The 12,883-nt window shown below is 41.6% G+C and overlaps 1 protein-coding gene across 1 annotated transcript; it reads right to left on the bottom strand.

Moving 5' to 3' along the window:
- Positions 1 to 1,916: 1,916 nt before the first annotated feature.
- On the bottom strand, positions 1,917 to 4,140 carry LOC103415089 (wall-associated receptor kinase-like 20). The gene has a single exon (XM_008353444.4). It carries the CDS (start codon positions 3,981 to 3,983, stop codon positions 2,082 to 2,084), a length of 1,902 nt encoding a protein of 633 aa, XP_008351666.3. The 5' UTR covers positions 3,984 to 4,140; the 3' UTR covers positions 1,917 to 2,081.
- Between the last annotated feature and the right edge of the window lie 8,743 nt (positions 4,141 to 12,883).

Genomic DNA, 12,883 nt, shown 5'->3' with positions numbered 1-12,883 from the left:
TGTTTTGACTAATCCTAGTTAAAACAATAAGGGGGTGTTTATTTGGCCTCTTTATACTTCATTGGATTGGACTGGCTTAAATGGGATTGCCAGGCCATGCTTAGTGTGAACAATGTTAATGAGATTGAGTCGGACTCACCCCACTAAGTCCTTCGCTAGGTAGTCTTAGTGAGTCCCCCCGAAATGTATTGGATCGTTGATCCCATCTCCAAATCTGCTTGTTTGCACACTGCATCGTCTGCACGTTGCTTCGTCTGTAAGCATTCTTCTCTGCAACTCTGTTTGCCCACCCCCAAATCTAAAATCCCACCCCACCCATTGCCTAAATCTCAAAATCCAACCACAAAATTAAAATATATATATATATATATATATATATATATATATATATATATGCAAAACAATAACAACAACAGGAGAAGCTGATTTGCTAGCATTCTTCCTTTTTCCCAGAAAATTCTGAGATGGCTATCTTATTCTGGAATTGCAGATGGAGAAGCCAACGCATGTATCAGAGGGTGGAGAAAGATTCGAAAAATTTTGGGAGAAAAGAGGTTGAGGAAGGTGGAGATGCTTAACAGGGGAAGAGGGTGAAGAGGATGAGCATATTTTGAAAGAACTCTCATGACCTTGTTTTTGAAGGGCTGCATTTTGCAGGAAAGAGAGGGAGGAAATGAGAGAATGGGACGGAGTCAAAGGAAAAAGATAGGAGAAGTTTCTAGAGAGAGGTAGAGTGTTATAGAGAGAAAAAAAAAGGTTAAAGTAATATTATTTGATAAAATAATAAAATATTATTAGATATGCGTTAAATAATTTAATATTATAGTTGTTTATATCCTACTTTTTAGTCCGACAATGCATCAAATGTTTCACTATGTTCGTTTTGCTTAACCTATTCTAAGACTGTCCAACTTAACATATTCTAAATCAGTCCAACTTAATCCCTCAAACTACAAATAATGAACCCTAAACATGCCCACTTTATACCCCTTTTTAGTAATTAAATCTCATTGGCAATCGCATGGTTTTTTTGGTAACTTTATCGCATGATTCCCACGTGTATACTTTTCATTTTAAAATGCATTGCCAACACTAAAACCAATCTTAATGATGCTTAATTTCTACTTTAATCACATTGGTGCAGGATATCTTGAGTTCAAATTCACACGTTCCCATTTAATCTTGTTTTGTTTTCTTTTAATTTATTTAGCCTCTAATACTTTGTTTTCTTTTAATCACTGTTCTAAAAATCCTCACCTGGTGCCGCCACCGCCCCGATTAATGCCTAGGCATTTGAAAATTAAGAAAGGGGCTTAGACCTGATGAGACACCTGCCTATCCCGCATAGACCCTCCTAGGTACTCGCTTAGGTTGCGACTCACTTAGACAGAAAATAGATAACTTTCATTTTGTATTTTATTTTTTTCAATAAATTGTAAGAGACTTGCTGAATAGTTAAATGAACACACATTATATGCTTGTTCCCCATGTTTTCATTATGTTTCAATATTTCATATTATATATATCATCCTATTTTGTAGTTTATGATGAAATTATATATATTTAAGTATAAACATACATTTATTTACACGAAATATAATAGATTTACTTAAATCCACCTAGTCCGCCTAGACGCCCGCCTAGACCCCGCCTAAGCGCTAGGCTCCAGCCCGCTACTCGACTACCGCCTAGCGTCTTTTAGAATCCTTGCTTTTAATTAATCTTTTTTTTCGTGTGTCCATGGCAACCAATCAAAATCCAAAGAAAGCATCTGATCCCAAGAGCCCTAGTTTTTTCCATCAATCCAAAACCAATCCTTCCTTCCTTGGAATGGAATCACTACTTTGGCTTCTGTGGGCTGCTCCAACAATGATTCTTTGGCCTTCATCTCCACTCCTTTATTTTACAAATGAATATTCAAAGAAATAATGTACATATATTATCTGACGAAATTTGTTCGCTCAGTTAATAGTCTAAGTTGATAATCTGGCAACATAACAAGTTACATGAGAACATTTTCAAACTCTACTACTATACTTACATAGGACATGGATATAATTTCATGATAACTAATGATGTCATTAATTATGAACCACTTGTTGATCCAAAACTTGAATTATGCAGTGGAGTTCTTGAACAACATCCTTCATGGCTGGTCTATCTCCCTTCTTTTCCTTCAGACATGCAAGTCCAAGCTCTAAGAAAAGCTTTACACTTGCCACTAAATTCCCCGAAGGCTCTTCTTCGCTAAGCAGCCGGCGATCCACTACCTCCATAGCAACACCATTGTTGGCTCTTACACTCACGTAAATGGCTAAGTTCACGTCGTCATGATCGCGTGAGAAATCAATGGCTTTTTGTGATGTTAAAAGCTCAAGCAGCACAACTCCATAGCTATAAACATCACTCTTGTCAGTTAACTGATAGTTCCGGTAGTATTCGGGGTCTAAGTACCCTAATGTTCCCTGAGCACATGTCGAGATATGACTCAACCCCGGACAAGCCAACCTGGACAGCCCGAAATCTGCAACTTTTGCGTTCAAATCACTGTCCAGAAGTATGTTGGTTGACTTGACATCTCTATGGTAGATGGGAGTGTGCGCCGCGGAGTGTAAATAGGTCAATGCTTCAGCAGTTTGCAAGGCAATTCTGAGCCTAGTTTTCCAGTCAAGAAATGTCGAAAACTTGCCGTGTAAATGGTCACTGAGAGTGCCATTAGAGATGTACTCATAGAGCATCAATGGCTGCTCAGCTTCCACACAATATCCCAAGAGTCTGACCAGGTTCTTGTGGTTGACTTGGGAGAGTATCCCAACTTCATTTAGTACTTGTTCTGTGCTCTTGACGTTGCCAACTTTTGCAGACTTGACGGCGACGAGAGTCCCATCTTCGAGCTCTCCTTTGTACACTTCTCCAAATCCACCACTCCCCAAAACTCTGTCTTTGGAGAAACCATTGGTGGCTTTCTTCACGTCTTTCAAGTGAAACATTCGAGCCGATTTCCCATCACTATTGCTCTTCAACATGTCTTCTCTTGCCTTAGTAAGTTTCTTCTGCTCCGAGAACTTGCAGGATCTTTTCACTGTGACAATTGCTGTTACTGCCGCTACAACGAAAAATGAGATTACCCCAATCGAGACCTTTAGAGTCAGACCTGCTTTCGTGTTCCTCTTCTTCTTTGAGCAAGTGCCATCAAGATGATCCCAATAGTACTCCCTATTGCAAAGGCAGCGTGAGACACCGCTCGAACCCGTAGGTGAACATTTGGAAGCTGAAGAGCAATCAAGTTGTGTTCTACAAATTGGTTCAAGTGCGGATGCCCATTGAATTTCCAATCCCTCTTCCCATTGGCTCGCAGGCTTGTTTATATCCAAATGAAGGATGCTTCTGAAGGCTTTGCAGCCTGAGCTGTGAAGCCGAATCTTGTATGCTGAAGGCATACCACCAGCAACAAATGTGCAGCAAAGATTAAGCCTGTTTTCGCACTGTAGTGCTCGGTTTGTATCAATGTGTCCTGAGCTTTCTAAGTACCGGTGACAGAGGCTAGATGAAGTGCAATTGAGAGGAGAAACCAAGAGCCGCGGAGAGCAGTTGAAAAGAAAGATAGTATTCGACGAAGTGATGTTGAAAGGAAGTGACTGATTCAACCAGAGGCCCTCACTCACCACCAAGTCTTGAGTAACACATTTTCCGGGCAGCCATGGGGACGGTTGTACCACCATGCGCTGATACGGAGCCATGATTTGAAGAACAAGATAGTAACTTCCATTGAGGGCATGAACAAAGAGTTTCTTAGTGGAGGGGTCACAATGGAGAGAGTAGTCGGGGTCACCACAGTCGGGGCTTGTGCTTAGTGGATACGGAACTTTCATGGAGCCACAGTCGGGGCAGGTCTTTTGGGAGGAGCAGCAGTGATAGATGCAAAAAAGGATGAAGAAACAGCGGCAGAGGAAGCCTGGCATTATCTTTGTCCTGATGACCATATTTGCACGAACAAATGGGAAGCAATGAAAAGCTTATGGCAATACATATGGGACGCAAAGATGGGGTAAATAAAAGGATACGAGGTTAAGTCGGTTGGGTAGGATATTGTGGCCGTCCCGTTACACTCAAGTTCGAATCCCTCTACCCGCATTTTAGAGTAGTTTCGTCAAAAGTTGAAAGAAGGAAACAAGAAGAGAATAAAGTGGGTGAAACAGAAATTGGAAAGTGGCTGCAAGAATCTATGTTAAAATCATAAAAGCTTTGGCGTTTATAGGAGCTGTGGATTCCTCCTTTATAGTGTGACCTCTACTTAAGGAAAGCAGTTACTACAAAACGCTTCTACTTTTGTGCTTTCCTTCAAGTTGAGGAACAAATCATTAAATCGAGAATACTAATCTACTACATAGTGAAAGAAAGATTTCCACAGCATAATGGCTAGTCACACCCAGCTTAGCTAGCTAGGATTTTTTCAATGTTCTCTTCTCCAATAAACATACACGTGGATCATCGACGAGATAAGTTAGGGGATGCAAAATACAGAATTATGCAGAAAAAATTACTATGTTCTGCATAAAAGATAAATGATTAACATTTATAACAAGAAAAATAAAGAAAATCGTGAATAAGCAAACGATGATCTGATCATTCAATCTTCGCAAATACTTGCATACCCAACTTCTGCACTATATCCTCAATATTAGATGGTCATGGAAGAAACAACATTTCCTAGTACAAGGGAACTTGCAATGGATGAAATCTCCAAAATATCATTCCCATGCGGGCATAGAGAAACCTCAAAAGTAATTCCTCTATTTTCTCGCTTGTAAGAAGGTAATCCCATTTTCTCTTCTTACTTGAAAGAGAGGTCTTAATGGGAGCAGCCTCTCCATAAATGGGGGTAAGGCTAGCCGACATTCACCTCTCCCAGACCCTGCGTAAAGCGGGGGCCTTGTGCACTGGGTACGATGAATGAAACTTGCAACGCTAATGATATTTGTATCACTTACGCGGTTACCCTAGTCATTGTTGAATTTTTCAGGTCGACGGGCCAAGGGCCCCACTTCAACTATACCGATACTTGATAATTACTACCTGCCCAGTCCGTAAAATGTGGGGTTTTGTCACAAATAGGCTGGGTATTAGGCTCTATGTTTAGAGTTCAGGTTTGTTTCCAATTCCACACTTCTCATGACAAGGACTTGGCTTGCACTGGCTGTAACCTGGCTCTGATAATTATCACCTGCCCAATCTATTAGTTTGGGGGGTTTTATCACAAAATGCCTAGATATTAGTTAGAGATGAATAATCATATTTAAGAGCGATTGGTTCGGTCTATTTCTTTATCTCCCCATGAATCGTACGTTTGAAACGAGAAACGAAAGAAGACTTACATCTCCAAATTTAACTTAGACTTAGCTTGCTTCTTTTTTTCTTTGGGGTTGCTTTTTCCAATAAACGTTGGTTACATTTCTAACTCTTTCTTTCTTCTTTCCCTCACCGCGGTGGGATAGCAAACAGTCATAGTGTCGAACAAAAGGACAGCTTTACGGTTTACAATGAAGAGAATAGCAAGATTTATTTTTCCCACAACCTTTGGAGCTTCTATTCTCCTCATTTACATTACACAAGAGCATGTGCATAAGAATCAGTAGGAAGAGCATAATTTCATTAACCTGTAACAATTTTTACACAGACCTGCACAAGAGAGAAACAAGACCAAACAACTGCTACGTATCCTCTAGTGTGTGTATAAAAAGTTTATAATTACAGTTCACAGAACCCATTACTTACCCAAATGGCATTTTTACTGGCGAGTAGTTCAACGTCCAACCGCAAGTTAAAAGAATATACAGAACAGTGAAGAGGAATATAGGGAAGGGCCCATGAAAGAGAGTTAGAGAGGTATAGAAAAAAGATGAAAAGAATATAAATCATAATGCGAAAGAGAATTGCGATAGAGATAGATTAGCTCCAAGAAATATAAAAAAAATAAATAAATAAAAAAAAAAACTTAAGATTCCTACACTTTGTATGAAAGAGAATGGCAAAGGAAGTCGATTCTGAACACCATCTGGAGGGCATTTTAAGAAATTTACAGCGCTGTAGTTACGTGCAAATATACATGTTACCATGGAAAAAGCCTAAGAGAGGAGGAGAGACGAGGAGAGATTTGTGGATGAAGACCTTTGGGAGATGAAATTTTGTTACCTCTATACTTGAAACTCAAAATATCTCCAAGATATACTTGAAACTCAAAATATTTTTTCTCTCTGCATAAATCAAAATCCGTAACGGTATTCTACTCGAGGCTTACTACTAAACAGTGTTTATACCATATTTAGGGCCTCGTATATTTGGGCCTTGGGCCTTGTATATAGGCCTCACACTAAAGCCCATACTTTGTAAAAGAGGAGGAGCCCCTTATTCTATAAAAGGGGACTCCTACCCTCATTCTAAGGGGGGCAAAAGAGCCAAGCCTAAGAAGGCTAAGAGAAGCTCTCATTACATTCAGGAGAGACCTCACACCACCGAGGCTCTCCTCTCCCTTCTCTTCTTTCTCTGGGGGACTTCCCCCAAACGCTTGTATCCATACACTTACAGAGAAACAGAATCAACTACAGTGTGGACGTAGCCCAAACATTGGGGTGAACCACGATACATCTTGTGTTATTTACATTTCATGCAGATTCACGGCCGGATTTACGTTGTTCCAAGACCTTCGGTTTTGTGCATCAACATTTGGCGCCGTCTGTGGGAATCGACACAAAAAACTATGTCGGTTCTCTTTCAATTTTTCACCTCCGACGTGAAACTGCAAAAACCAAACGGAACCCAAAGCTTTCCCAGAAAACCCAACGATTCATTCTCTCTCTCTACAAACAGCCTCCTCACCAAACACCTTCTTTCTCTCTCTAGAAATTCCAGTTCTCTTCAGACAGTAAGAGAGAAGAAAGAAGAAGAGGGGAGAGAGACAACAACAATGTCTCTCCCCCCAACGACCATAAAAATTTCAGATCTCTGTACCCTCGATGGCTCGCTACATTTTCCCGAGAAATAGGAAACCCTCAAAAACATTTTATCGAGAAAATATGTCCGACGCTTTGATCAATGGACTCGCCGGAGCTGGCGGCGGGATCATCGCCCAACTCATCACCTATCCTCTTCACACTGTGAATGCTCGTCAACAAACAGACCGTGATCGGAAGAAGGAGAAGAAGAAGCTCGGAACTGTGGAGCAAATATGTCAGGTTATAAAAAATGAAGGATGGGAACGGTTGTATGAAGCTTTGACGTCATCGTTGGTGGGCATGGCAGCAGCTCAGCTGCAAGTCTACAACTCTCAGCTCCCTCTCATGGCAGCCAAGGCCACGCCTTACTAAGTTCAACGAAGTCAACTCTCTTCGCCAGGGCCCCACTCAACTTCTCATTCTCCACCTTTGGAAAAGAATCGTTCTCTCGGAAAAACCTCGTGGTGTATGCTCAGAAGCTATCGGGGTTGGAGGAGGCCATGAGAATCAAAAGGTATGCGCCGCTCCTGTTTGTTCCAACCATGTTGTTGGTACCATATATTCCTCACCGCCTCTACACGTAACCCACCACGAGCAGAGGCAGCTGCAGCCATGGAGGCTGAGCCAGCATTCATTAGGAACCAACAAGAAGAGAGAGGTGGTGATGAGCTCCCTCCACAAGTCTCTTGTTAGTACATCGTCGTATCTGGTACCACTCTTACTAGAACCACCGCGGCAACTGAACGCATCTAGCAGCAGACTTTTGCGAAAACACAAGGCAAGTGACTTTTGCGAAACGGCAGGCAAGGCTGATCAAGAAAACTCATGAGCTTTCTGTGCTATGTGATGCCTAGATCGACCTTGTCATTTTCTCAAGCACTGGCAAGATGTTTCGGTACTGCAGTGAGTCATTAAGTGTTCTTATACATGGTGCTCGACAATAATAACAAAGAGTTGCAGATGCCACCAACGCCATCCATGCCACCGTTGCCGGACCTACCAGCCACCTTCAGCTGATCGCCGAGCCCGGCCTCAACCTCCTCGGCTGCTGCAACGAGCTCAACGCCGGTTATGCTGCTAAAGGCTACGGGCGCGCTAGGAGGATTGGAGAGAACGTCGTTGCGTTCACTGTCGGCAGGCTCAAATGTGCTGAACGCGATCGTCGTTGTGTGCAGCGAGAACTTGCCGGTCATCTGCATAATAGGTGGGATGAACTCCAACGATTACGGCACGAGCCGAATCCTTCACCACACGATCGGGTTACCCGATTTCACTCAAGAGCTTCAGTGCTTCCAAACCGTCACCTGTCACCTTAGTAAGAGATTGAGGGTGGTGCTGCAAACTATCGATCATGGCGACTCAGAGGGTCGGCTCGCTTTTGAATCGTTCCTTCACTTTTGCTTCTACGTTTTCCGAAGAGATTTCAGAGCCTGCTGCTCTCTAAGTTAGGTCATTTGGTAATTTTATGTTAAGTGGAAGGGCAAACGACTAATGAGGAGCCTAGAAATTGGCTCTGCTTTTGATTCTGGCATTTACTAGTGCTGCTCAGTATGATGGAGAAGGGAATAAACTTTTTGATCCAAGACCTCACACTGTGTCACTCTTGGAGTTTGGAGCAGTTGAAGACGGGACCCAAGGTGATGGGACCCTGCCAGGAAGTAAGATGCTGATGGAGATACCAAGAAAAGCAAAAGATGAGATCACTGTCTGCTGCCAATGATGAAAGTAGAAATATAGATAAGCTGTCTTATAACAATATCATTATTATTCCACTTTGGCGTTTGCCACTTGCCAAAAGAGAAAAGAGAAAGAACAGGAGTGGGAGAAACAAAAAAAAAAAAAAAAAAAAAAAAAAAAAAAAAAAAAAAACAAAAGCAGAAAAGAAAAGAGAAAGTAAAAGGGAGGAATAAACACCTCACAAGAATGATGTGATTTACTTTTCTCATTTCTAAATGATGTAATTTATTTTTCATATCTTTCGGAGACATCTGTATACACCCCATCAGAGGGTAATATGTATAAACCCCATCAAAGGGTAAAAAAAAAAAAAAAAAAAAAAAAAAAAAAAAGCCAAAGCCCAAAATAAATGGGCTGCTATGTTGTGTGGAGGGCAAATGCCCATAAGCCTAAAATAGCACCAACCATGCCATCAAAAGTACGCCTAGTACTCCACAATTATTCGGCAACCCGCCGTTATTAGCACCAACCAGGTGATCACAAGTACGCCTAGTACTCTAATATTATTCGGCAACCCGCCACTATTACCACCAACCAGGTGATGAAGTGTACAACCCGTACTCTAAATATCATTTGGCAACTAGCCATTCATGCCACCAACCAGGTGATGAAATGTACAACCCGTACTCTAATATCATTTAGCAACTAGCCATTCATGCCACCAACCCGGTGTTGAAATGTACAACCCGTACTCTCATTCATGCCACCAACCAGGTGATCAAAAGTATGCCCAGTACTTCAAATCATACATGAGCATTACTCATGTCATTCATACATAAACATTCATGAGCATCACTCGTGACAATCATACATAAACATTCATGACCATCATTCATGTCAACATTCATGAGCATTACTCATGTTAACATTCATGAGCATCACTCATGACAACATCCATGAGCATCACTCATGTCAATCAACATAAACATTCATGAGCATCACTCATGTCAATCAGCTTCAAAAGCTTCATTTACAAAAGTTCCAGCTTCGAAAACTTCATTTACAGAGCTCTAGCTTCAAAGCTTCACTTGCAAAACTTCACCTACAAAGCTTCAGTGCAGGGTATACAAATACCGCCCCTGAACAACCGCACTTTGGCCCATACATGGATTCAATTTGAAGTCTCCGGCCAACAGACTCTATTAACTGAAGACTTGAGGGACTACATTATGTACCATTTATTGGGCCTCAACTGGGCCTCATGAAAAATACTTGGGGGACTTAGCCTATTATTTATGTATTGAGGAGCGAACCCTTATTTTATAAAAGGAACTCCCTCACTTTCATTAGAGAGCACTCATTATTCATGTACTGAGGAGCGAGCCCTTATTTTATAAAAGGGACTCCCTCACCACCATTAGAGAGTATCGCCGCCAGCTGAGCAACCACCTCGCCATGAGCATCACTCCTAAATTTATGTATCGAGGAGCGAGCCCTTAGTTTATAAAAAAGACTCCCTCACCATCATTAGAGAGCATCGCCGCCTGCTGAGCAACCGCCTCGCCGTGAGCATCACTCCTAGCCCATCACTTATGTATTGAGGAGCGAGCCCTTATTCTATAAAAGGGACTCCGTCACCACCATTAGAGAGCATCGCCGCCTACTGAGCAACCGTCTCGCCGCGATCATCAACTCTAGCCCATCATTTATGTATTGAGGAGCGAGCCCTTATTCTATAAAAGGGACTCCCTCACCTTCAACGCCACAAGCTGAGCCAACCAAGGCAACATAAGCCACAAGCCGAGCAGCCTCGCAGCGTGTGCTACTTCTAGTTGAGCGTCATTTCAGATTGAGCACTGCCTCATATCGAGCATCAGTTCAAGACAGTATCTAGTTACTTCGGCCCACACATGGACTGAATTTCAAGTCTCCAGCCAAAAGACTCTCTTGACTGAAGACTTGGGGGACTACTGTTTATACCATATTTAGGGCTTCGTATATTTGGGCCTTGGGCCTTGTATTTAGGCCTCACACTAAAGCCCATACTTTGTAAAAGAGGAGGAGCCCCTTATTCTATAAAAGGGGACTCCTACCCTCATTCTAAGGGGGGCAAAAGAGCCAAGCCTAAGAAGGCTAAGAGAAGCTCTCATTACATTCAGGAGAGACCTCACACCACCGAGGCTCTCCTCTCCCTTCTCTTCTTTCTCTGGGGGACTTCCCCCAAACGCTTGTATCCATACACTTACAGAGAAACAGAATCAACTACAGTGTGGACGTAGCCCAAACATTGGGGTGAACCACGATACATCTTGTGTTATTTACATTTCATGCAGATTCACGGCAGGATTTACGTTGTTCCAAGACCTTCGGTTTTGTGCATCAACAAACAGCATAAAAGAAGGAAGAACCTTAATTTTCTTCTGCAACGCGTAAACTAAAGTTATTCTGCTTCAAGACATAACAAATAAATTTCATGCCAATAAACTAATCTCAACTGGCCTCCTACCCGCATGCCTTTTACACCAAGATCTAAACCTTTAAGGACTGATCCCCTCTCAGATTGGCCTAGGTCAAATCTGAAGAAAGTTGAGGTTCTAGTTATAAACACATATAAGGTCTCTCATCTCATCAATGCGGGATTCATTTAACATGACCCCTCAAGTGTGGTGAATTTTCAAGCCTAACATTTAGACAACATAAATCGGGTGACGTGGAGCATGTATGGCCATTGGGTCTCCCATGTTAGACAACCTGCTTTGATACCATGAAGAAAGTTGCAGTTTTACCATAAAACCAATTGGCTTTATGGGGAACCTCAACTTCGTCACACGTGAGGGGATGTGTTGAAAATAAATTCCACATTAATGGAAGGAGGGACCTTGCATGTGCTTATAAGTAAGTTGAGTTACTTCACATATTGCCAATTGGTTTTATAGTGGAACCCCAACTTTTTTTATGGTAGCATAGCTGCAGCATCAAGGTATCAATGACAACCGGATAACTGGCGCTTCATCTTATGCAAGAGAGGATGTCTGTTAAGACTGTCAGCACTTTAACAGAATAAATATAACTGTTCTAGACTCAAGTGCAGTTTTATTAAGCGGAACCATTTTAAACAGTGCAAAACAATGATCCAAGTTTTGGTTAATGGACAATTAGTTATTCCACAAGTTAAATTTATAATCGTAAAATTGGTTGGTTCATTTTATCCTAAGTTTAAAAGGACATTAGTGGTGCCCGCTTATTCCTTACATATACATGTGAATAGCAGTACTACTCAAGTCTTACCGTTCCTCCACCAACACCAACTCCTTGTCTACTTGTCATAAAAGTGATACCCTTCCACTTCGCAACATAATGAACCTGCAAAAATGAGGATACCTTTCCGTGCATTTTCTACCGCTTGGTGCATGTCAAGTATCGACGTGTCGCGGCGACTCACATTTTTCTACTTCGCACGTATGCGTTGCCTGTGTCGAACAATATGGCTTCATCAACTGTTTCTATATTTTCCTGAAAACCTGATGCAACTACATCTTAAGTTGTGTAAGACTCATGTTGAGTTGTCTATTATTATGAATCAAATTATTTAAAAGGTAAATAGCTTGATTTTCAAGATCATGATTCCGTATTGGTTAGCAAGAATCATGGAACCAAGATATATTTAGTTGACTAATTAAAACCTTAATTAAGACATATTGTACATGCCTTGGTGGGACAATATTAAGATTAAATGGTGATTTGTTGTATTACTCCAATTACTATATAATAGGCGGGATTGGAGGAACCTTAATCACTATATAATGGTGTACCTGCTTTCACAAAACAAACGTTCCATTCTGAGCATTTCCTATTATTGCTGGAACACTTGTCTTGTTGAAAGTAGAAGACTCCTTAGTTATCTGCAAGAGTCATGTCTTCCGTATTCTAAGCATAATTGGTTTATTGTAATTTTGTTTATCAAATATGTGATCCTAATATCTTGTTGTTGTCTTTATTTGTAACATCCCACATCGCCCAGGGGAGTGATCCTTAAATGTATATTCACATCCCTACCTAGCATGAGGCCTTTTGGGAGCTCACTGGCTTCGGGTTCTGTAGGAACTCCGAAGTTAAGCGAGAAGGAGGCCAGAGCACTCTTAGGATGGGTGACCCACTGGGAAGTTGCTCATGAGTTCCCTAAAACAAAACCGTGAGGGAATGGTAAGCCCAAA

This window comes from Malus domestica, chromosome 14 (genome assembly GCF_042453785.1).
Source record: "Malus domestica chromosome 14, GDT2T_hap1".
NCBI classification, from domain to species: Eukaryota; Viridiplantae; Streptophyta; class Magnoliopsida; order Rosales; family Rosaceae; genus Malus; species Malus domestica.
This window is presented reverse-complemented; position numbering and strand designations above follow the sequence as displayed.

Excerpts from the sequence above, each read along its gene's own strand:
- LOC103415089 (XM_008353444.4), bottom strand. The coding sequence starts at position 3,983 with ATGGTCATCAGGACAAAGATAATGCCAGGCTTCCTCTGCCGCTGTTTC.